The 23,280-nt window shown below is 36.3% G+C and overlaps 1 protein-coding gene across 1 annotated transcript; it reads right to left on the reverse strand.

Moving 5' to 3' along the window:
* Positions 1 to 546: 546 nt before the first annotated feature.
* Positions 547 to 22,553, reverse strand: LOC120636505 (arf-GAP with Rho-GAP domain, ANK repeat and PH domain-containing protein 2). Its single transcript, XM_039908013.1, has 11 exons — positions 20,819 to 22,553; positions 20,308 to 20,503; positions 14,115 to 14,229; positions 8,964 to 9,085; positions 8,031 to 8,154; positions 7,327 to 7,539; positions 5,898 to 6,088; positions 4,660 to 4,896; positions 3,840 to 4,196; positions 2,634 to 2,758; positions 547 to 1,667 (listed from the first exon to the last, which is right to left on the reverse strand). The coding sequence occupies exons 1-11, from the start codon at positions 22,342 to 22,344 to the stop codon at positions 1,535 to 1,537; spliced, it is 3,339 nt and encodes a 1,112-aa protein (XP_039763947.1). The 5' UTR covers positions 22,345 to 22,553; the 3' UTR covers positions 547 to 1,534.
* Positions 22,554 to 23,280: the final 727 nt, after the last annotated feature.

Below are 23,280 nucleotides of genomic sequence, written 5' to 3' on the forward strand. Positions count from 1 at the left end.
CTAAAACACACCTGCCTATGATATCAACTAGTAAATTCTATTTTTACCCCGTTTGCGGGGAAACCTCTCCTGCATTTTATTGACCAATGGAATAGTGTCCTTATTATAGAATACAAAATAACGTACATATTTTTAACATGTTCTGCGTAATTTCCAAAATACATTTAGTATTAACAAATAATATACAGATAATGAGCACTGACTTTTCCAAAGTAAAACATCTACAAATGCGTCGGGTAAAAATTATCTTTCATTAATATAGTCTAAACACTTTACAATTCGTACAGAAAAGTTACGCACTCAATTATTATTAACACTCTTATTACTTTTTAAAATATGTTTTGTTAAAAAAAAAATGAAAACTTGTGCTTGCTGACTCATAAAACTAATTTGCACTTCTTCAATTAACCTAAAAGTGCTCTAAATACAAAGAAAATATTTTTTATTTTAATAAAACATTCTACAAAAGTTTCCATGTTTCACAACATTCAAATAAAAATAAAATATACACATGTATATAAAGCAACAGCAAGCCACATTATTTCATTATTTTAATACGGAAAATATGGGTCAACCATAATAAAATGAATATATAGAAGCCTAAATAATTCAACGCATATCCAAATAGTTTGAATCCCACTTGTTTTACCATTACCTTTCCTAATCTAGCTTTAGGGCCCCAATTTCATTGATCGATGCCTTAGTCTATACATCAAATTCATGGGATTTCTGTGGGCGGTCAGTGCATTAGCTGTCAACCAATAAAGATAACGGGGAATTCCGTACGGCAAGTATACAGCTAGAGCGTTTGATATCGACCAATTTAAATTCGCTGAAACAAGTTACAGGGTATTCCCGATCAAGCTTACACGTTCCATTTATTCCTTAATGTTTCTTAAAGTAAAACTGCCGAATCTCCATTGTTACTTATAAATTCATCAAAAGTATTATATTGTACTTAATAGTATTTAGTGTTCTGCGTAAGTTGGACGACTAATACCCGTTTTCACTAACGACGATCAACGCAATGCTTAATAAGTAACGCCTAATGTAAGAAGATTCCTAGGCATACATAAGCCGTTCACAAATAGTTATCACCTAAGAGTAGGTAGGTGAAATTAAGAAAGGTTTTTCAATAGACATCGCCCTTAATCATTTGGTATTCGATTTAGGCGATTGCTAGGTTTAGTGAAAACAGGAATAAGGCATGTAAAGCCTCTGAGGTCCGTTGCCGAATGCAGTCTTAACACTTAACCACAAATAAAGTACCGCTGCTAGATATAACGAATGAATGAATGAATGAATGAAAACACTTTTATTGAACACAAAAGAAAAAAGTAGTTAGATATAAACATACTAGAGCATCACAGCGATTTCTTCCATGATTGTAGGAAGTAGCTGGAAGACGTAATGTTACGAGGTTAAAAAGTTGTACTGGGAGTGTGACTGAGAAGTTTTGGATGATTTTTTATTTGGCCTTGAATACGATATTCTGCTGACCTTCACTGATGTAATTGAGTAGCTTGTAAAGAATCTAAGTGATGATAAGCCGAGGCGTTGGCAGTATTTCCGCGTGTTCTGCGAATGTCATGGCCGACATCCATAGCAACTGGTCTGTCTTCACTGCACCTGCTATCGTGCAGCCGAACCAGGGCCGATCTTTGCTTCTGTAACAAATAATCTATCGATTAGAATCAATCATTTGAAATATTGGATAGAATCATTATGAAATTCCATAAAATACATCGAACATTTAGCTTTAATTGCTAAAATCCACGAACACCAGGCAAATCTGCACGGTGAAACTTGAAATTCCTTCTATAGTTATGCACTAATTTCTTAAAATATAATTTCATTTTTTAGTGGTAGTAGAACTTTTAATTTTTTTTTTTTTTTTTAATTTAATTCAATTTATTTTATCGCCAAGCTTAATGCTGTTTTCCGGTCTGAAGAGCATAGTTGCCAGTGTAATAAACTGGCACAATAGGCGTAATATGAGATGAAAGCATCTCAGGTCGATGGACACAAAGCGGCCCTTTTTAGGATGATGTACCTTCGCATGCCCTGCGAAGTGTTGCGATGATTTTCCACATACAAAAAGATGGTCCATCCGCTCCGTTTATTATTATTATAAGAATAGCCACACCACAGTGGCTGGATGAGAAAGGCGGAAGACCGTGTGTGGTGGCGCCTTAAGGCCTATGTTTAGCAGTGGACGCTTGTGGGCTATTGATGATGAGCCACACCATACAGATTTTTGAAAATACACGCTTTATTCCGACGCCGCGCATCGTTTGGTCGACATTTTTCGGAGATGTCGTCTTAGGACTTAGTATTATAAATTTATTATTACTATTTTAAATTGATATGAATAAATTCAATTAGTTCAATATTATGAATGATCTTCTAAACTAATTGAAACTAATCATCAATTGATAGGAATGAATGAAAGTAACTTTGGAATTGTTAACTTATTTTCTTTTAAATTTTTCTATAGTATTTTAAGTTTCTTACATTTTGCGCTTAGCTGCCTATATAGAAAATGGATAAATAAATAAAATAGCGTGAATAACTAATGCTCCTCAATGACGGATATAGTAAGATTTGAAGTGTCACTTGACACGATGCTTTACCTTTTAGGTTTATCATTTTTGGGTATAAAAGTGATTGTCCATTGCGACTGCGGATTCCGCTTCGGTTCGTGTCCGATATACCATAGTATGTTTTTTATATCCCATTCTTCTATTTTGTGGGATCCCTGAAATAAAAAAGCAGTTGTTTAAAGCTTTAGCATGTCTTGTGTTCCTGTGAAACCATTTAGGGACCCATTAGAATTATGCATACAAAGTTATCATTCAAATCGGTCCAGCCGATTAGCAGGCGTCATGTGAAAAACACGCTTAAAGAAGAATTATAATGTTACACTAATTTTAACCTTCACCAATTACCTACAACGGAGGACCAAGTGAGAGATTTTTTACTGAAATTTACTTATTCGCTCGCGTGAATGGCAACTACCATTTATATGGTATCAAATGAGCGCTATCTAGTACTATTTATGAATGAACGAACGCTAGTGACAGTACGGTTGCCAAGTTTTGAAACTAGATGGCGCTCTTTCCATACCACACTTGTGGTTACTTGGCACTAAGCCCACTACTGCACGGCTAGCATAGGCAGGAGACAATTATATCCTCGGGGAAAGGATACAAATGTATCTTCTTTAACAGCTTTATCAACTTAAGAGCACCGGTGCACAAGCGGAAATATCCATATGATATATGTTTAATAATAATCGGGGGTAAACTTCTCCTTTTCCATGTTTCCGTGCTTTAGGTAGACACGTTAATTTGTCCCTTGTCAGGTAATATACTCGGGGTATATAATTTTTGTCTCCTACCCGTGATAGTCACTTATCATAGCATTGTTCCTATTAAGTAATTTTTGTGAATACGGGCGTAAATCCCTAGGTCCTAAGTCTTAGCTTTATTTTTCATAAACGAATGTTGCTCTTTTGTCTTCATTTGAAATCTATAAGAACTCTAATCTATTACATCATAAATTAAGTCATGATAAGAATATATGCCCAAAAATATTATGGAACGCTTGGAGGTTTTTAGCGTTTAGTGGAATTCAATAATTTTGCAGTATTTTGACGCCCTCCCAGGTGAGCGCTGTGGCTTTAAGTTGGAGGTCCAAGGTTCGATTCCTGACAGGGGCAATTTGGGATTTTTTTTTTAAGGGTGTAAGAACCTCTGACAACGGAAGGGATTCTAAAGATTCACCTTACTGATGATAAACTACTAACATAAACGAATCAGAATGGATCGGTTACCCACCTGCTTATCCTTGTAGTAGCACAACTTCCCTTGCTTGAATTCGAACATATGTAGCTTGAAGGCCTTCGTAGTTTCATTCGCTATCCGAAGCTCACTACAAGCTGAGGTTGTTGATCGGAGCGCCTCTAGATCGTGGAGTATTTTATTTTCCTTGACAACTAAATAGTTATCCTTCCTATCCTTTTCGTCCCAGTATCCCCAGCGTAGGACAACATCCAAGACGATCTCGTCTATGTGGACTGCGCGGCGCATAGAACCATCGCATATTACTTCCTCGAGCATTAGTAAATGGGACTCAAGGTTTGCTTTTTCGCAGAGTTCAATGCAGACGTCCGAGCTTGTTTTGTTCGGTGTCAGCTAATAAAGAATATAATACAATTAATTATAAAACATACTCTTTTAACAGCAAGTTTTCCTTATTCTTCTAAGCAGACCTTTTATTTTCATAGCTTTATTAAAAAGTCGAGACTTTGTCCCGTCCGCCAGATTTAAAATAATGTTACATACTCTTATGTTTTAACGTCCAAACCGAAGTAGTATTAAAGTAGCCCATGTGATTTTCCAGGCTGTAATATTTTTGTGCTAAATTTAATGTAGATTCTTTAAGGCATTCTGGATTTATTGACTAACAAACATCCAAACTTTCGCATTGATAACATTAGTATAAATAAGCTACGTGAACGAAAAGCACGTGTCACTCCGATACCGGAATCTTCTCGAAAGAAGCAATGAACAAAAACCTTATTATTCAGGCGCAAATATTTGACACACAAAAAAAAAGACATTAAATACGATTATGTTACCATGTTGTTATACTTACAGATACTTGGAAGCACGTGTTTCTATCGTGTACATATATCCAGGCTCGTAGATCGCCTGCGGCTTTAGGCGCCATAGTTGCGGTGTTGCTCAGTACGCGAACCAGAACTCGCCTTATAGCGGCTTCCCGACGTAGTTCCGCCTCGGTCGGCTCCCAAACAGCCTCGTAGTTAAGGATAAGATCCCGAACTACTTGGTGCTCCTTGATCGACCAAGCTGTTTGCAGCGTTTGACTAGTCTACAAACAGAATAAAAATTATATACCGAGAATGCAATCCAAAATTCGGTCCAATGGTTTATTAGAAGAAAGCGGACTAACTTATAAGATTTACATTCCATCAGAACTTCTTTTTTCGTCTACAAAAGGTCAAAGGGCTTGCGTATTCAAGAAGTAACAAAACAAAAGTTTTATCTACATTCTGACTATGATTTTAACAATGCACCGATTGTAACTTCTTAACCAGCTGGACAGATTACATCCAACCAGTCGAAGTTAAAAGGTAGCGACCAAAAAGTTGCAAGCAGTTCAAGAGCGCAAAATTCCACAATTTAAGACACTGAAATGTAAGCTAAATGCTTTATAAGTCCTTGTGACAGGCCTACGAGAATGTAGAATTTATAAATTTTTGAGTTGTTTTAATTTTCTAACCTTGGGTATCAAACTTGTTTTTCAAGATATTAAAATATATATAGTGTAAACGAATGACGAAATAATGTTCAAGGATGTATAAGTTTACTTAATAAGGACTAACCATGTAAAAATATTAAATTCCAAGAAGCATATTTATTTTTCCATTCAAACGAATTCAAAACATTCTCAGTGTTTACTTATGACAACCCTATTGAAGATGAAAGATGGAAACGCGCATAGTACCTACGCTCTGTTAAAACTATGGCAGTGGTTTACTCAAAAACAATTAGGTTGCCGGTTACATAGATAAGTCTCAGAGACAATATATATTGTACCTCTAAAGCCTGTAAAGTACTATTTCGTGTTAGCCATAAATTGTATTATGGACCAAAGAGTTATAAAAGTCTAATACTAAGGGGAATTTAACACCACCTAACATTCTGGAGGAACCAAAAAGCCGGAAACAAACATTTAACCACTAAATCAAGGCCTACTGTCATTAGTACAGCCGATGCCATCTGAGTCGTTCCTTCATACTCATCGTTTCAATATGGCGCTTTATAAGCACTAATGATACCGTGCGAGAGAGATACTACTAATATACTTACTACGGCGGTAGGCATGATGGTGGGTGCCCATACAGAGGCAAGGTTTTCAGCGTTCATCTTGTTGGCGTGCGACATTGTTTGCAGGAAGTGAAGGTGCGCAAACAGTTTCCGCGCAGTCTTGTGCGCCACCAGCGGAAGTGACATCATCACGCTTCGGTATGCCGCGTGACGTGCGTTCGGATCAGTGATATCTGTGATACAGAACCGAAGAATACTACATAATAAAGGCCGGTTTTACTATCACCAAATACCTAGCAACGTGTGGTGAGGTCAAATCAGAGTACACTTTGTCTACACTCTTTCTCTTCCCGAGGCTGCGGTACGAGACAACGATCATCAACCCAGCGTAGTGATTATAGGCAAACCATGCCATTTGGCCTCTCCAAAAAAATATTGGCCAAATTCTGCCTCTCCTATTAAAAATATCCAGCTGATACTATGCAATTCAATGCTGGGCAGTTACAGGTTTTAATCACTAGATGTTTTGAGTAGTTCCAAACGAAAACATCAATCGTTTTTAAGTGACAGAGCTCGTCTGGGGAAGTACTATCACAATGATTTGTGGTATTACCACCAACCAGGCCCTTCAGCATCACAGCAATGGTGCTCTATTGCTGTGATGCTGAAGGGCCTAGTTGCCGGTTTAGATAAAGTCCGTGAGGTTTAACACCTCTCCCTAGGGCACAGGTCGGTACTTTGTAGAAGATGTGTTCCTTGAATTTCTCTGTATATATTGAATATATCAGCTAGGTCTGTCAAATATAACTTTAGAAAAAAACATTATTATCTAGCATGCCAGCAAATGCTTATCTTCCTGACGTACGTCAAAAGAATATCTTCAGTAATCCAGGTAGATCATAATCACCTCGAATGTTTTTCTTGGCCTCAGCTGAAGTAATCCGGAGTCCCAAAGTCGAAGTAGACAATGTCAGTTAACTACCAACAACTGCAACTTGTAAAGACTAACGCAGGCAAGGTATGTATTTTAGTAGTTTAATATGATTACAACCCAGCACGTCAATAAGTATGTTCTGGCAGATCTCTAAAGAACCTCTTCAGTACTAATTCGAGATCGTGCTCCGAATGCTATCTTGGTGTGGACTGAAGCAACTACGAATCCAAACGGAAACACACTTTAAGCACCGACGTCAGTTGACTACCACGAACGGCAAATCTACAACGCAGATTAACGCAGCTAGGAGGATTTGGGTAGATTAATATGATTCTTCCCTTCCACGTCAACAAGAGTGGCAGATCGGGCAGATCTCAGAAGAATCTCTTCAGTACTCTGGCGACTTCGTGCTCCAAATGCCATCTTTGTCTGGGCTGAATTAACTACGAATTCAGACGTCAGTTCACTACCAAGAACTGCCAATCTATTACGCAGACTGACACGGGGAGGGTTTTACTAGTTTAAATTGGTATTTACCTAGTACGTCAACTAGTGTGTTGTGATTCTCCTGAGGCACCAGAGGTTCGGGCAGATCTCGGAAGAACCTCTTCAGTACTCCGGCGACATCATGCTCAGAATGCTGTCCCGGCGTGAGCTGAACCGACCACGAGTCCCGACGGAAACGCGCCAAAAGCTCTGACAACACCACCGAACTACCAGCTCTTCGGTATATCCCTTCGGATAAACTACCTGTAAACATGTGGGTGTTTAAATATCGAACTTTGTAACACCCGAAATCTAGTTTTTTTTATTCCACTACGGGTAAGCCTTGATCTGCAATGCAACCAGGTAGTTGTGATGATGCAGTTTTTATAATGGTAGCGGGCTAAACATTTAGGGATTGCAGTAATATTCAATGCCTGTGATGATAAAAGAAAAAGGTTTAAGAAGAACACCCTTTTAGGTACCTGCGAACATCACTTTCGTAATGGTATATTTATTTATTGGTTAATGGTAACAATTAAAAAAGGTGTCTATCTTTACGAAACGATAAGAAAAATAAAAGAAAAAGCAATTTTGATTTGTGATTCAGAACGTAGAAAAAACTCACAAACCTCTATAGGAATTGAGTATAGCGGTTCTTGTAAATAGTATTTTCGAATTTTTTCTGCACGGTGCACAACCATGCGTTTTCCTTCATTTTAAAATTCGAAGACATTTCATCAAAAAACTATACATACCGTGAGCATAAATGAAGCTAAGACTCTTGTCGACAATGACTGGAATATTGTCTTTTGTGAGTTGCTGATGATGTATATATGCGCCATTGTTGTGAGCGGCGAGTTTCACCATGTATTTCCAACCCTACAAGTAATAACGACATAATATTAGTATACTACATTTTTCTTCACCACTTTTCGCTACAAAAGCATTAATATTAAAAATTATAGTTATTACATTGACATCCATATCAACAATGAGGAGTTCGAGAATAACTGGAGTAGACAATAACTGTTAAGCATGAGCGTCGACAATATTAAAATAATACTGCTTTAATCGATGGTAGTAAGCCAGCTGTATTATAATGTAAACGAACTTTTCATTACTTTTAATGTAAAGTAGAAGAAAAATGGTTGAGTTATCCTTTTTTACTTCAACAGTAACAAGTTATGAAAATAGTGTTTACATGATATATCACATCTGCTGATTAGAGATTGTCAGCTTAGTATAATTGCCAACCTTGAAATTCTGAAGACAAATTAGTTTTGATATTTGAGATTTTAAAAGGTATTTTTTGTGCGGTACTTTGAGACTGTCGCACAGTGTCCATTACATAAATTAAGCAATTTTAAGTCTCGTTTTGCATACAATTATATTTGTTTCTAATGGTCGGAAAATAAATCTTTGAATCTGTTAAATCTTAAAACTCACTTGTATTCTAAAAACATAATTTTTATGTATTAGAAAATAAGTTCTATTTTCTGTAAGCTTGCTAAAGAAAAACCAAAAATAAAAGTGACGAAATAACTTAATTTTGTTACAAATATCATTACACCTACCAATGTCAAACACAATCTACGAACCTGCTAGATTTTATATGAAACTATCATGTGCATTGTGCATTATTGATCGGAGAGCAGTTGGTTATTACAGCAAAACACAGCAAAGTGTACCTTAAGATCTCTCTCATGTGGGAAGCGTAGGTAGAGAGTGGCATGAGGACAGTCCAGAATAAGGTTGGCACTGCCGTCCGATGGACACAGCTGCTTCGTCTCGGCATCCGCCGCTTGTGTCACTGTCAACGAAAAACATACTTGCAGTCGAATCTTAGAAACCTGTCTTATAACGTAAATAATTAGTTCATTTTTTTTAGAGTAAAATATATTTTAAAAATAGACGAAAATTAAATGTGGTTGTATAATTTAAAAAAATCTTTCTATATTTATTTATTTAAAATTACCTTAAAAATAATCTATGTTAAAAATTAATAAAAAGAAATATACGTAACTTATTGTTAAAATTTTGGTAAAATTGGCTAAAAGTCCATTGAGTTTGAAAATAATATAGTAATTTTTAAGAGATGAAAAAAAGAAAAATAAGTCAATCGACGCGATATTAGATCGTAAGTAAAAAAAGCGTAACCGACTCATGATTACAATAGCTATTTGCTATTGCGATATCGCTGATCTACTTTTAGAATGGATGCCCATTTCAATACGAGTGTTGTATTCAATACGAAGTTAGGTACATAACTAAATGGGAATAAAACCCACTGATAGTGATATTGTTGACTGATAAAGTTATTTAAAGCTTTATTATAAATAACTTTGCTAACGTTATTTATAGTAAAACTATCAATTTCAATTTTGCAATAATCTTAACTAATGACTTAGCAAAGGTTACGTAATCATTTAGATTACCAACTAATCAAGCACAAATAAGATCCTATGAAAAGAGTTTGTTCTTTATGAAAAAAGATGACTGTATCGGAGGATATCCATAACAGCGTGAGTCATTCGTCACCCAATAAATAGGCAGGTCGCATTATGATCAGTACCTACAATTAGGCAATTTATTGTAACTGTAGGTGTAAGTTTCATCATCATCATCCACAGAATATTAAAGACCCACTACGCTGCTCAAAAGAGGGACGGTGGGCTGAAAAACTATTATCACAAGTGATAATAACTAGGACCGGAGTCTTGACTTGCTCTCCGAGGCACGGGAGTTGCTCCTTCAGTTTTCTAACTCCGAGTAGGTACGCAAAATTATTAAAAAGACAATAAATACACCATAATAATAAAGCTGAAGAGTTAGTTTGTTTGTAAGAACGCGATTACCGCTGCAACTATTAGTGGAGACTAGCCCTACTTGGAAAAGCTTTAGTTGGATTTCACAGTCCAATTTTTGGGAACTGCTTTAGTGTATGTAGCTTCACTCTACGACCCTTAGGAGTTGAGCAAACGAAGAACTAGTGCGGACAGTTGATGTGACGTGGTTGGTTTAGGTGTATTGTATAGAATTGCGAATGGAAGTCTGTTTGGAAAAAAATTACATCAAAGGATCAAGCCAGCATATTTAAAAAAATATGGCTGTGTATCATATAAAGCGTAAATAAAATTATAAGCTTCGCCTACAGTAGCCTGCGCTATCAAAGTAGTGTCTGCACATTATAAAAATAACCGTCACGTAATTATGAACGCTGAATGCACACGCTAGTTTACATTGCATGCTAGGTTCCGAACGGATGTAGGCAATTGTGAAACCCTACTATGATATTATGTGTTTAGATTTAATAGCTCTATATGCTTCCGCGGGAAAAAATTGATTGACAGTTATCAGCGGTTTACGGTCATGACATTTCAAACCATAGGATCTGTGTCACTCTCCGAGCCGTGTCCTCAGAATACTACGCGTATATCTTCACGTTTAAGGTCTTGACAGTACATGAAAAATTCCACTACATGTTGCCATAGGATCAGTTTCATACCCCGAGGGTACCCGAGGTCTACAGTAGGTACATTTAGGTAGGTAGGTACATTTCAATTTCGGTGTATTAGTGGAATACTATGTATAAATATAATCTTATAAAAATAAAATGTGCACTATAATGTGCATCATATCAAGCTCTTTAACTATTTCCTTGTCCACGTGGTGGGACTTAAAAGATGCGCATTCAGTTGCAAGATAACTCTAGAACCCAACAGTGAATTATGGGTTCCCACCCCATAATACACCCCTAAATACCCTTAGTGCTACGCTATGCCCTATAAAGAATACATTGTATGTATTTCAAATGTCTAGATCTTTGCGTTGTCTATCAGTCAGTTTGTCAGACAGTCAGTTTTTTAGTAAGTCAGTCTATCAGTAAGTTAGTACCTACAGTTTTATGCATCGATACAAAGTTTTGTAATCAAAGTCGCGAACATAACGAGAGGATGTATAAACTACTTTATTTTCTACCAGTAGGCTAGCATGGGTAGGAGACAACTATCTCACCGGGGAAAGGATAAAAATTGATCTTCTCGCACAGCTTTATCAACTCTCAGAGCATTGGTGCACTAGTGGAAATAATATCCAAATATGTAATTATATGTAATTATGGGGATAAACTTCTCATATTCCATGTTCCCGTGCTTTAGCTGGAAGACAAGTTATTGAATCGGAGTGTATATTTTTTGTCTACTGCCTGTGGTAGCCCTGCACGTAGATGTACACCTGTACCTAGGTGTAGATTTTTTTGTATGGACCATCGCACACCACACGGTGCACTGGGGCGTAGCGTCATAATTATAAAAGTAGTATTGTTGCAGTATAATGCGTTACGATCCGCCTGTACCACCGTATGCGTTCTCTATTCTTATTTTTTTTTTCCACTACAAGTTTACCCTTGACTGCAATCACATTAAAATATGGTAACGGGCTGGCCTGTTCGTGGGGAGACAGTTTCGTTAAGCCCATACCTCTAATTGATTTCTTCGCGACATCGAACCCTAACGCTACATAGCTTAGCGGTATGTCTTTGTCGGTTGGGCTGTAACTAGCCACGGCCGAAGCCCCCAACAAGACTAACCTTACATTAAAAGCTTTTGCCCACATCATCACTTTTCGGCCGATTGGCGCAGTGGGTAGTGACCCTATTCTCTGTGTCCTAGGTTATGGGTTCGATTCTCACAACTGGAAAATGTTTGTGTGATGAACATGAATGTTATTCAGTGTCTGGGTGTTTATCTGTATATTATAAGTACTAGCTGACCCGTGCAAGTTCGTTGCACCAAATCGGTTATTACCGGAAAACACAAATAAAATGACATTTTCTAAAAATGAATCCTAGCTAGGTCGATTTATCGCCTTCGAAACCCCCTGTGTACTAAATTTCATGAAAATCGTTGGAGCCGAATCCGAGATTCCAATTATTATTATATATATATATATATATATATATATATATATAATTTATATATATATATAAATATATAAATGTTATGTTGGTTTGTGTACGCTTCAAAAACTCAAAAAGTTCTGCACCGATCGAGCTGAAATTTTAGCATGATATATAATACGCATCAAGGATCTATTTTTCTCAACCTTTTAATCACAAAAGAAATCCCTATATCCTATAACCAAAGAAAATTTAAAATATTCTTTATTTTCGTTTATAGTTTCAGTTGACTAATGTGTTTAGTAGCAGCCTAGACGATGCTACGCAAAACGTAGAAGCAGGGCTGTTCTTTCTCAAAAATTAAAAGTGTAAAAAAAAATAAGCACCTTTTGTATAAAAATGTGAGAAAACAAAATTTAAAAAAACAGGTTCATCCGCAGATGGTAGATCTAAGACAGCATTATCACTTACCGACAGGCGAGATTGCAGTGAAGGGCTAACTTCTAGTTAAATAAAGTCAAAACTTGTACATACTTACCCAGTCTACCATTTTCTGATTGTGGAAAATAAACCCGCCACAAAAAATACAGAAATTGTTAAAACGATAAAAAAATATTCGTCTATTTTAAATTCATTTATTCGTCTGGCTCCGTAACACGATCTACAATTCTATAAGGGAACAAGCGAATATAACAATGAATATAAAATTGTGTTTTTGTACGAATTGTAGATTTTCTCAGAATTTTATTGGGAGCAATAAATTGCAATGACGCACGTGAAGTAGGCCGCGTATTTCTTTCGAACTAGCTGTAAACCGCACGGAAGTTTGTCGGTGGGGTTCATGGGGTTCATATGTCACATGTTTGTCGACCTCCCTGGCAGTGTTGATCGCCGTGGTTTTAAGTGGGGGATCCCCAGCAGGGGCAATTTATAATTATTGAATTTTCTCCGATGTTGGGTCATGTGGGAGTCTTCAACTGTAGGTAGTTACCATTCTACCGACAAAGACGTCCCAAAGCAAAGCGATTTATTGTTCCGGTACGAAGTGATGTAGGTTTAATATTAATGCCATACCACTAACAGGTTAGCTCGATACCACCCTAGACTGCGTCTTCACTTACCAGTAGGTGAGATTGCAATCAAGGGCTAACTAGTAGTGGAACAAAGAAAAATGTTTCAGTAGCGATAACTGCGGTTGATACAGAATTCAATCACATTTTCAAAGAGACTTGATAGAAATATTTTTTTGTTTTCAGGTTGAAGGTATGAACATTTAATTGAATAAATGCCCGTTGTCTGCCTAGGTTATTCCTAGAGGCAAAAAAACGTTTCACGAACTCTTGTGTGATGTCTAACGACGTCAGGCGCCGTCTAAAGTTACGACACCGATTCTGCGGATCTTGTCTAGACAGATTTAAAAAAATATGTAAAATATATGTGAATACAAAAACAAAAACCCACACCTTGTGGCAAGGTGAAAACGGGCATAAGTGAAGCGAGACTTCCTAATAATATATAAACCTGCACTGGTCGTGAAAAAATTAGACCAGCTCCAGACCTGTGCCCCTCTGTGGAACACTAAGAGCACAGAGTAAAGGTGTACACTGAGGTCCAAAGAAGCCTCCGAGACGTGATAATTGCGGGGTGGAGCGGGGTAGTGCAGGGAGCGGAAGGTAAATTAGTAAGGGATCTGCGTAGCCTCTGCACACTGACGCGATGCTATGTAGGCATATTTTTTTTTTTATTATTAACGATAGGCCAGCGTTTGACGACAATCATGCCCGTTAGAAAGCAATGATGAGGTCTAGGTTGGAGCACGCTTGTCTAGAAAAAGCCTATTCACTATGACTATAATGTATCTGCATTTACCACGATATCAAAGTCTTCGAACTACATTATCTCTTCTTGATGCAGTGCTAATAAGCTCATGACGATGACTCACCTACGCATCGTGTTTTCCTCAGATCAACAGTGCACACTTCGTCGCCAGCGTAGTAGACGAGGACGCGGCGGATCAACATGATCCACGCGCCACGCCATGCCCCGCTCACTCCTTCCTGTTGAATAAAATTGAATAGAAACTCCACAATTTGCCTGTTTGTACAGTTATTCTGAGGTCCAGCGGGTATAAGAAATTATGAAAACGGAATTCGACTAAAACGAAATTCCTTTGTTTTACTGAGTTCCTAGGCGTGAGACTTTCTACGTTCACTTATTCGATCCCGTGGAAGTTTACTACAATTTATATGGGATGGAAAGAGCACCATCTAGTGACAATACCGGTTCCCAGTATTATTACTAGATGCCGCTCCTTCGATACCATGTAAATCGTAGTTAACTTTTACGCGATCGAATTAGTAAACGTTAGGTTGAAAATGTCTCGATTGTCTTCAGTGAATACATTTAAAACTAAATTCAAAATACATTTATTTCAAGTAGGCCTAATATAAGCACTTTTGAAACTGTCTGTCTGTGTGTTGTGACTCTACAACTAAAATAGAACGGATGGAAGGCTCTGAAATTTTGGTATTGGTGCATAAAAAACTACTATAAGTAATAAGTATAAAGGTATATGATTATAGTCATATATAGGTATCTTTATGGTAGTAACATGGTTAAGAATGTAAAAAATATATAAATGATTGAAACATATTAATCACAGGTAAACTATACTTTATAGCAAATTACGATAATATTCTACATACTAGTTGCTTAACATTCTTATCGTTTAATTTTCAATCACTTACTTGTCGCTATCCCGTAAGCGATGGTTAACGAGGTAGGGATACATGACACCTATCTTTTATAAGCATTGTTAAGATTAACTGAAAATGCATTCTTTAATATTTCGAAATTCTGTTACACGTTGTATACTAGTTTATGTATTAGTAGTCGTATAACTTGTATTAGTAGCAGTATAATTTTTTTTAAAGGAATTATAAAATAAAATTTAATTAATAAACGGCGAATGCCGACGCGGTCCAACTCCTAAATAAGTCTTTTTTATGTCGTAATTTGTAGTGGCTGAAAGTTTGTGCGTTTTTTTTTTTTACTACAAATGGATTTCCAGCAGCTTTATGTGTAGAATACACAATTATAATAATTTTGTCAAACCTCGTCGCCATTAGCGCGCCATCTTAGATTGCATCTTCATTTAGCGTATATAGTATAGGGTAAAATGCGCTATAGGTATATCGCCGCTAACTGAGCATTTAACTGAAAGACTGACTAAGTAAATGTGTAGTTCATTAGGTATCTGTTTTAAAGAAACTCTCTAAACAGAAAACGTTCCACCGCAAAATAGAATTTAATGGTAACAAACACATTTAAGATTAGGCACTTCTAATGACTATCATAGCCCTGTAATAGCCCTTTCATATTTCTAATCATACAGTTTTTAGTAATGCCCAATCGAATTCCTAACTTGAAAATTGTACATATTGGAACAAATCATTCGCTTTGTCGAACAATAAGTTAAATAAAATCGCACGAACACTCGCATGCGCAAAGCCGTGGACGAAAAAGAACAATATGAGTTTCAAAACAATTTTGCCCTCACAATGAACGCTGCATTTTTATTCTCGTTTTTGCCAAGTAAATCAACATAATGTATGTATACATCAAGCGAGACAAAATATAACAATCGCCAATAGCCAGTAACACAATCGTACTTGTAAATAGACTTTATACCACGGACTGTGTTATAAAGTCTGAAAATGAATTTAAGTTCTACAGAAATATCAGCTATGTTATAATAAGTAATAAATCCTTCATGACAGAATTTGAGCATTCGCGTTGCTCTATTACTGGCGTGTTAAAACAGGGCTAAGGATCAAACCTAAGATCAGTCTTGCGCCGAAGCTGCATTGTCGTCTTGACGACGCATCGTGATGACAGTATTCGATTACAGTTAAAAAAGAACCCTAAATAGGTACTACATCGCTTATTATATGATGCTATAGGCATCGAGCGATGGCTGGGTGCGTGCATTACACTTTATTAGGTACTATTAAGGGTACATTCGTAGCATATGTTATCACGATATTGAAGTTAATGTGCATTGAACTCTTTTTAAATAAAGGTACCAACGACACTATTCTTTTTAAAATCTTATTGGAAACGACTACTTATAGAGGGATCCTAAAACACTTACTTTAATCATTAGAACTTTTTTCTGTGTATTTGTTATGGTGATCATAATTAATCATAATGACTCAGTATTGCCTACATTACAACGCGAAAAAAAGCGACCACATAATGACCCGTGGGCATGTTTTACGTCAAAAGCCGCGATAATAGATAACACGTCTAATTTTAGCCAATAACACAAATTGAGATGTTACATTGTAATAAATAATTAGTGTCGTATGAATCTCTTTCTGGCGTAAGGCTTCGGCTGTCGCTAGGTACCACCCAAGCGTTCCAGTACGATGTCGCTTAGAAGGGTATGGCTTTTATTTTTTAACTGCCATACAGATTAGCCCGTCACCATCTTAGGTAGAATCATCATTTACCAGCAGTTGTGATTTTAGACTAGGCCTAACTTTTAGTAGAATATAATAAAAATGAAACTGAGTTTGGGAAAGATTTCTTTCGTTAGAACAATTCCAACTATTCGCCTCGGATAATGCGAGGTTTCAAGTATTTACAAACCCCTTCTTATAAGCATTATCGAAGACGGGCTTGGTGGGTGAATAGTGCAATAAATCATAGTACAAACAGAAGTTATGTTAGATGAATCAGATAAAGCGAGACATGTTTGGTAATGATCTAGAACTAGGTATAAACCTTTATGCTGTATGTCCAGTATGCGTCACTACTTAGGTACTTACCTACATACCAATTATTTATTTAACAGCACTTGTTTGTAGAAATGGCAAGCGTATGAATCAATCGCATTTATTCGCAAGTAGTTTTATTCGCAGTTTCTGTTTAGCAGTTAAATCAATCAAAAATATTCATTACGTAAATACAAAAATAAGCGGACAAAATAGTGAGTACTAATTTAAGAATTAGTTCGAACATACCTCTAACTTTTCTAAGTTATGTGCGTTTTAAGTTTATAATGTCAATTATAATATACAACAGCGGTCAAGAAAAACATCGTGAGGTAACCTGCATGAGAGATCTCCATAATGTTCTCGAAGTCGTGCGGGTCCACCAATCCGCACTGGGCCAGCGTGGTAGACTGCGGCCTAAGCCCTTCTTATTAAGGGAGAAGACCCGTGCCCTGTAGCGGGCCGGTAATGGTTTAATATAATGCTGCCTGGTTCCAATAATAAGACCAACAACACGGAGTGGGCAATTAATCATTTCTTCGTTTTCTCGGTTGAAAACCTGGTGTTATGCTTTTATTTTATCAGTTTATAATAGGAGCACTGACTTGGTGAAGATAATTTCACAAAAAATCTTTGAACTCATCAAACTGGAAGTTAGCAGTCCCCTTTTTGGTCAGGCGCTGGGAACTACGAGTAGTTAGCTGGTTAGTTATAGTACCTCTACTAGATGAGTCATACAACTGAACTCAATTTTGCGTTCGTATACGGGTACTATTACAAATTGATAGGAAGCGTGTAAGGACATTTTTAAACAAATACAAATTGAATAGACAGAGGCGTTAAAACAAACGCATCAAAGTACATATATTAAACGTAATATCTTATACGAGCGATAAGTTGGTTTAGTTTTGTGATAAAATAGACATGATAAATATAGATAGTTATTCCGACAGATGCATTTATTTCTGGACTTGCAATATAATCATCATCAGCATCAGCTAGTTCATTATCAACTGCTGGAAGCAGGATATAGGTGGGATTTAGGGCTTAGATTAACAACGCAGCTACAATGTGGGCTATATGGGTTTTTAAAAATAACTCGTTAAAAGATAGCCTTATTTAAGTCTTTCCATACTTGGGCAGGAGACAATGCTATACGGAGAAATGACGAAATGTTTATCTTCTACTTGTGAGAGCATGGGTGCGCGGATGAAAGTAGCATACCATTAATATACTTAATATTAGGTAGGTAAACTGCTCCTTTCCCCTATGGCATCTGCACGGCTAGCATGGGTAGGAGACAATTATGTCCCCGGGGAGAGGACAAAAATTAATCTTCTGCCCCAGCTTTATCAACTCTCAGAGCACGGGGGCATAAATGGAAATAATAATAATAAACGGAGTAAATATATCTATAGCATATTACTTGTTACCGTGCTTTCGCAGGTGGACACGTTAATTATATCCCTTGTCAGGGGATATCATTTTTGTCTCCTGTCTGTGCTTGCCCTCCTAAGTAAATTTTATCCCTGGTCAGTGGAAATAATCGGTGGATATATTTTTTGTGTCCTGCCTGTTCTAGCTCTGTGCAGATTATTATAAAACTTTAAGTTGTTACTGTGAACGATCAGGACTTATTATTGACCTGCGGGCTTGCTTATGCTACCGTCGCTTAGAGTGATTATATTACGACGTTCTTGTCTTAAAATAATAATTATAATATTTCTTATTTTAAGGAGGTCAAGGTAGGTTATTTAAACTGTCATTTAAAAATGGGGATGGGAATATGTCCAAAGTACTGTAATTAATACACAGAACAATTGTTCTCTTCGAAGTCTAAAATTCTAGAATTTAATTCTAGAAATATCGACCTCAATTTTTAAGCTCCGAGAGCGAGCTGAGTACCTATATAAAAGTCGACCATAATTGGAAGTGGCAAACGGGTATAAAAGCTCCTAACAACATCGTGAGTATATTTCCTATCGGTTGCTAAGTAGTCAACTCTAATAATATACATATTAGCTTTCCGCATTACTTCTCTAAACTCTAAATTTAAATATTTATCAAATCTCAGGCTCCTCAATTTGCTTAATTGGGTCAAGTTAGTGTCGGGTGACGTAAAATGTAGGGCAACGTAGTGGCCCGTAAAAATATGCGTTAGTATAAAGTACTTTCTTATGCATATTCCCACTCCTATTTCATCCAATGTCCAATGTTTTTTTAACCAGTTTTCCGAACATAAATATTGTTAGGATATAGATTTACTTGTGTTAGCAATAATAATGAAGCTGATCAGAGTATAAATCGCAAGAAACTTTTTTTATTACATCAATATACGACCCTGAATCTGAATTAAATTGTCACTTGTGTTGAAAACTGCCTCCTGTTTGATAGCTGGAAAGGCTCGTAATGAGCCAAACATCCACCAGTGGAGGCAGTAAAATCATCTCATAAATGCAAATTGTTGTCAAAATAAAGTTGTTTTGACTGTAGACCCGTTTCGATATTTTCATTCATTATAGCTATTGAGATCAGGACCAAAGATTACTGTCATATTTGTAAAGGATAATGACCACACTCACTATCAATTGCTCGTGACCACTGTGCTATCAAAATTCAAAGAGCTTAGACTGAAACTCTTAAACATATTCACAATAACCTATCTATAGACCTAATTTTGTGTAATTCAATAATATAATAACAGGAAAAAATTACGACTAGTAAATGATTAACGAATATTGTGAAAATAAACGCTCCTCTATAATACTGCAAGATATTTTTTTATGTAAAACTTATCATGTAGGGTTATACTGATATTTAAAATGCTGATGACAGACATTTACTAGTGGTAACAATAGTAAATTAATTTTATAACATGAATTAATATTCAGAGATGTTGCAGTGTAGAATAAGATGAATGTAGAAGGTTATGAGATACCAGTGTTTGCTTACAGAATTCATATTCACATCCTGCTTGGGTTGATGATAAAATATCAGAAAAACCCTATCATAATGTTAAAGATTACATAAATGATAAAACAGCTTTAATTGCTCTAACAGAAAAGTTACCCAGCTAAGTTTGTTGTCGGCTCTTCTTGGTCTAGGGGGCATTTGGAACCCTCGTAGCTTTAGGCTTAAGTTGGCAAACGAAGTTATCACCATACCCTCATAATTATCTAAACATTTATGTATGAACATGAATACAGAATTTTTTAATTTAAATTTGAATTTGAGTACCATCTAGATTTTTTGTCAATAAAGCTCAATGACTGGAATAAACTCTCTCAACTCTTTAACTAAACTCTATCTTAGTTAAGTAATAAAATTATTTTCTATAAACTAAGAGGATATAAATACCTTAAGATAACACCATCCGCATCTTGTAAACTCTGTAGTATATTTGGTTGGGAAGACATTAGTGAGATGCTCTGCAAGCTTTTGAGCCCAGTTGCGTCTTTCAGATGCACTTGAACAACTGAATAGAACTTTTCGCGGCGTATTACGAATCCCTGTTGAAACCGTCAGCTCAAAGCAGTACGAGTTGTTTGTTGAACTGAGGGACAAGTAATGTGTATAATAAAAATCACGTAACAATACTCATTTGAGTACAATACTAATTATTTATTAATGAAGCTAACACAGTTTTTAAACTTTTTAGGTTCTGTGTTGCATGAATATAAGTCATACAAATTAAAAACTCTAACAATGTTCTTATGGTATTCTTCTTTGTGGGAGATTATTAAACATTTGTAAAACCCTTTCTTGTATTAAAATGAGTATTTCATCAAAAATTACATTTTTAATAATAATAATCTATTGTATTTAAATATAAGCTCAATTTATTTATTTAAAATAATACTTCATTTACCTTGATGACAATGGCAAGACCATCTGTACAGAATGGATATTTTCAAGCATGTAAGCTTCCTTTAAAACTAAGTTTGTTGGATCTGAATAGCACATCAGTTTTTGGTCTGACAATACACAATACCGCGACTGAGAGTTCTTAAACAAATCTTCCACTACACCAGATACCACTTTGTTCATCACTCCACTGAAGTATGACACTGGTAAGCTGTTTATGGAGGGGCGCTCAATTACATCAGGTTTTTTTACAATTAGTTTATTTGATCGGTTTCTGACTGTATCTAGTTTTAATATATTTGAGAACTTTTGCATCATTGTACTTTGTACTTTGCTCTGCTCTGTGGACACTGATGCTGTCTCAGAACTTACATACCAACTTGCTCTTTCTGGGCTAATTTCACTCTTTTCATTGCTTGTTACCACTTCAGGAGTAGATACTGGTGAGGCGTCATTAGGATAGAGGCTATCAAAACGTTCAGGTGGAGCAGGTGGATTAAAATACTCTGTTTCCGTAAATTCATACTCATCACTACCATTATCTGCACTTGAAATAATTGTGCCATAGGTATCACCAATCAAAAAGGATTCAAGCAAAATGAGTTCATTACTAATCCCTTCATACTTTTTGTTGGATAATGCATTGTTGTTGTTCAAGGGATCAAACTCATAAATAGTACTTTTACTGGGCCTGGGGTTCACATCTGATTCGATGTTAGGGGAGGAATGGGGCAGTGTCCAATTCTCATATAATGAATTTTGACGCATGACTTCTGTATCACTCATCCTTTTTTTTGTCCTCCCTGGAACTTCAGGTGCTGATCTTAAAATCAAAACACTGTTTGTTCTTGAAGGGGTTGGTCTGTCATAATTTGTTATATTTTCTAAAGTTAAACTTGAATCTGTTTGGTCATTTTCCCGGCTGTCATATGAAAAATTGCTGATTGTATCCGTGTTGGAATCAGAATTACTTGAAAACATTGAAAGATCATCCAGATGTGTTGCGTTCAACTGCAGTGCTGGGAGCCTCTCCAAGCCTTCCTCTTCATTAGTATATTTCTTTTGTTCCAAAAGAGGGGAATGAAATTGAATATTATCAAAAAGACTTACATCAACAACTGGCATTGAGACAGATCTTTGATTGTCATCTTCAGGATTTTCTAGCTTCTTTGATAGCCGTAACTTAATGCTGGCTGATTTAGTACCCTGTTTTACAGATTTTGTGACAGAATCTCTAACGGATTTAGAAGTCATCAACGTTTTTTCTAGAGTGTCTTTCGCAAACCTTGAAGAGTCAGATAGGGATTTTTCAATTTTATCGTTGGCAGACTTTGCCGAACTACTAACTTTTTGTGCAACATCTTCTGTGATTTGTTTTGAAACTGAACTGATGGAACGTAATACATTCGCAGCTGTGATCTTTTCGCCATCCGCTGGCGCTTTAGTTCGTGGCAAGGGTACTGGCACTTTCAAAACATCATTCTGAGGCAGATACGTACTCCGAGGTTTTGGCACAGGCGGCGTATCCATGAGGAATTGATTACCTCGTTATAGCGAATGTGATGTGGCCACATATAATAACAAAAAATAACATGAATTAACGATGAGCCACTAACACAGTTCTCGACAATTTTAACTACAATCAACAATGAGTCACTTATCAACATCCACAACTGGATTACACAAAGAAAGGAAAAACGATAAATACAAGATATCAGTCGTTTTCAATAATACAAATAAAATTTTAATTAAGTGAAATTGTATAATGGTAAATAAAATAAAATTTAACAAAAAAAAATCGATAAAAGCAATCAATCAATCATCGTGTTTGTGTTTGTCAAATGCAAAACGGAGACGAATGACAGTACCACCTATAGACAAAGACACTAGACAAAGGGTTACCTTTTATTTTTGTTACACTGGCATTATGGCCCTGAGCTCCAATCATTTGGCTTCTCAAGAAAAGATAAATATAATATACACAAAGAGGATATGAACACGATGCTTTACATTTCTTCCTCCATACTAGCCTCCACGATTTGAACAAGAGCCAAAAGAAAATAAACAATCCGTTCTAAAGCTTATAAAAAGGGAACACAATCAACTGTTTTATACATCATCATCATAATATCTAGCTTGTCCAATCTACCCACTTATTTCAAAACAATATCATGTAATTAAATGTTGACTTAAATCGCTCAGCAGGCAATGGAAAGTATATCCAATTCAATTCTTCCAAAAACTCGTTACGGGCATATGGAAAGATGCACAGATACGGTAGAATTTTAAAATGTTGGTGCAAGTACGTCTATCGAACATCGTCTGCTAGTCACAGAGGCTTTTGTGTTTTTAGGCCTGTATCCAATACTTACTTGATTAGTTGTTCAGATGAACTAATTGATAAAATCTACTAGTTCAATGGTTGATACAAACGAATGTACTAGAAAACGAAGATTTGTTAGTGGG

Source organism: Pararge aegeria, chromosome Z, assembly GCF_905163445.1.
Source record: "Pararge aegeria chromosome Z, ilParAegt1.1, whole genome shotgun sequence".
NCBI classification, from domain to species: domain Eukaryota; kingdom Metazoa; phylum Arthropoda; class Insecta; order Lepidoptera; family Nymphalidae; genus Pararge; species Pararge aegeria.

Bases quoted from the DNA above. Each gene is read 5' to 3' on its own strand.
- LOC120636505 (XM_039908013.1), bottom strand. From the start codon at position 22,344: ATGGATACGCCGCCTGTGCCAAAACCTCGGAGTACGTATCTGCCTCAG. The intron at 20,504-20,818 runs GTAAATGAAGTA...CTTGTCCCTCAG, and splicing joins GTCTTGCCATTGTCATCAAG to TTCAACAAACAACTCGTACT. The intron at 14,230-20,307 runs GTATTTATATCC...TTTATTCAACAG, and splicing joins GCGGATGGTGTTATCTTAAG to GAAGGAGTGAGCGGGGCATG.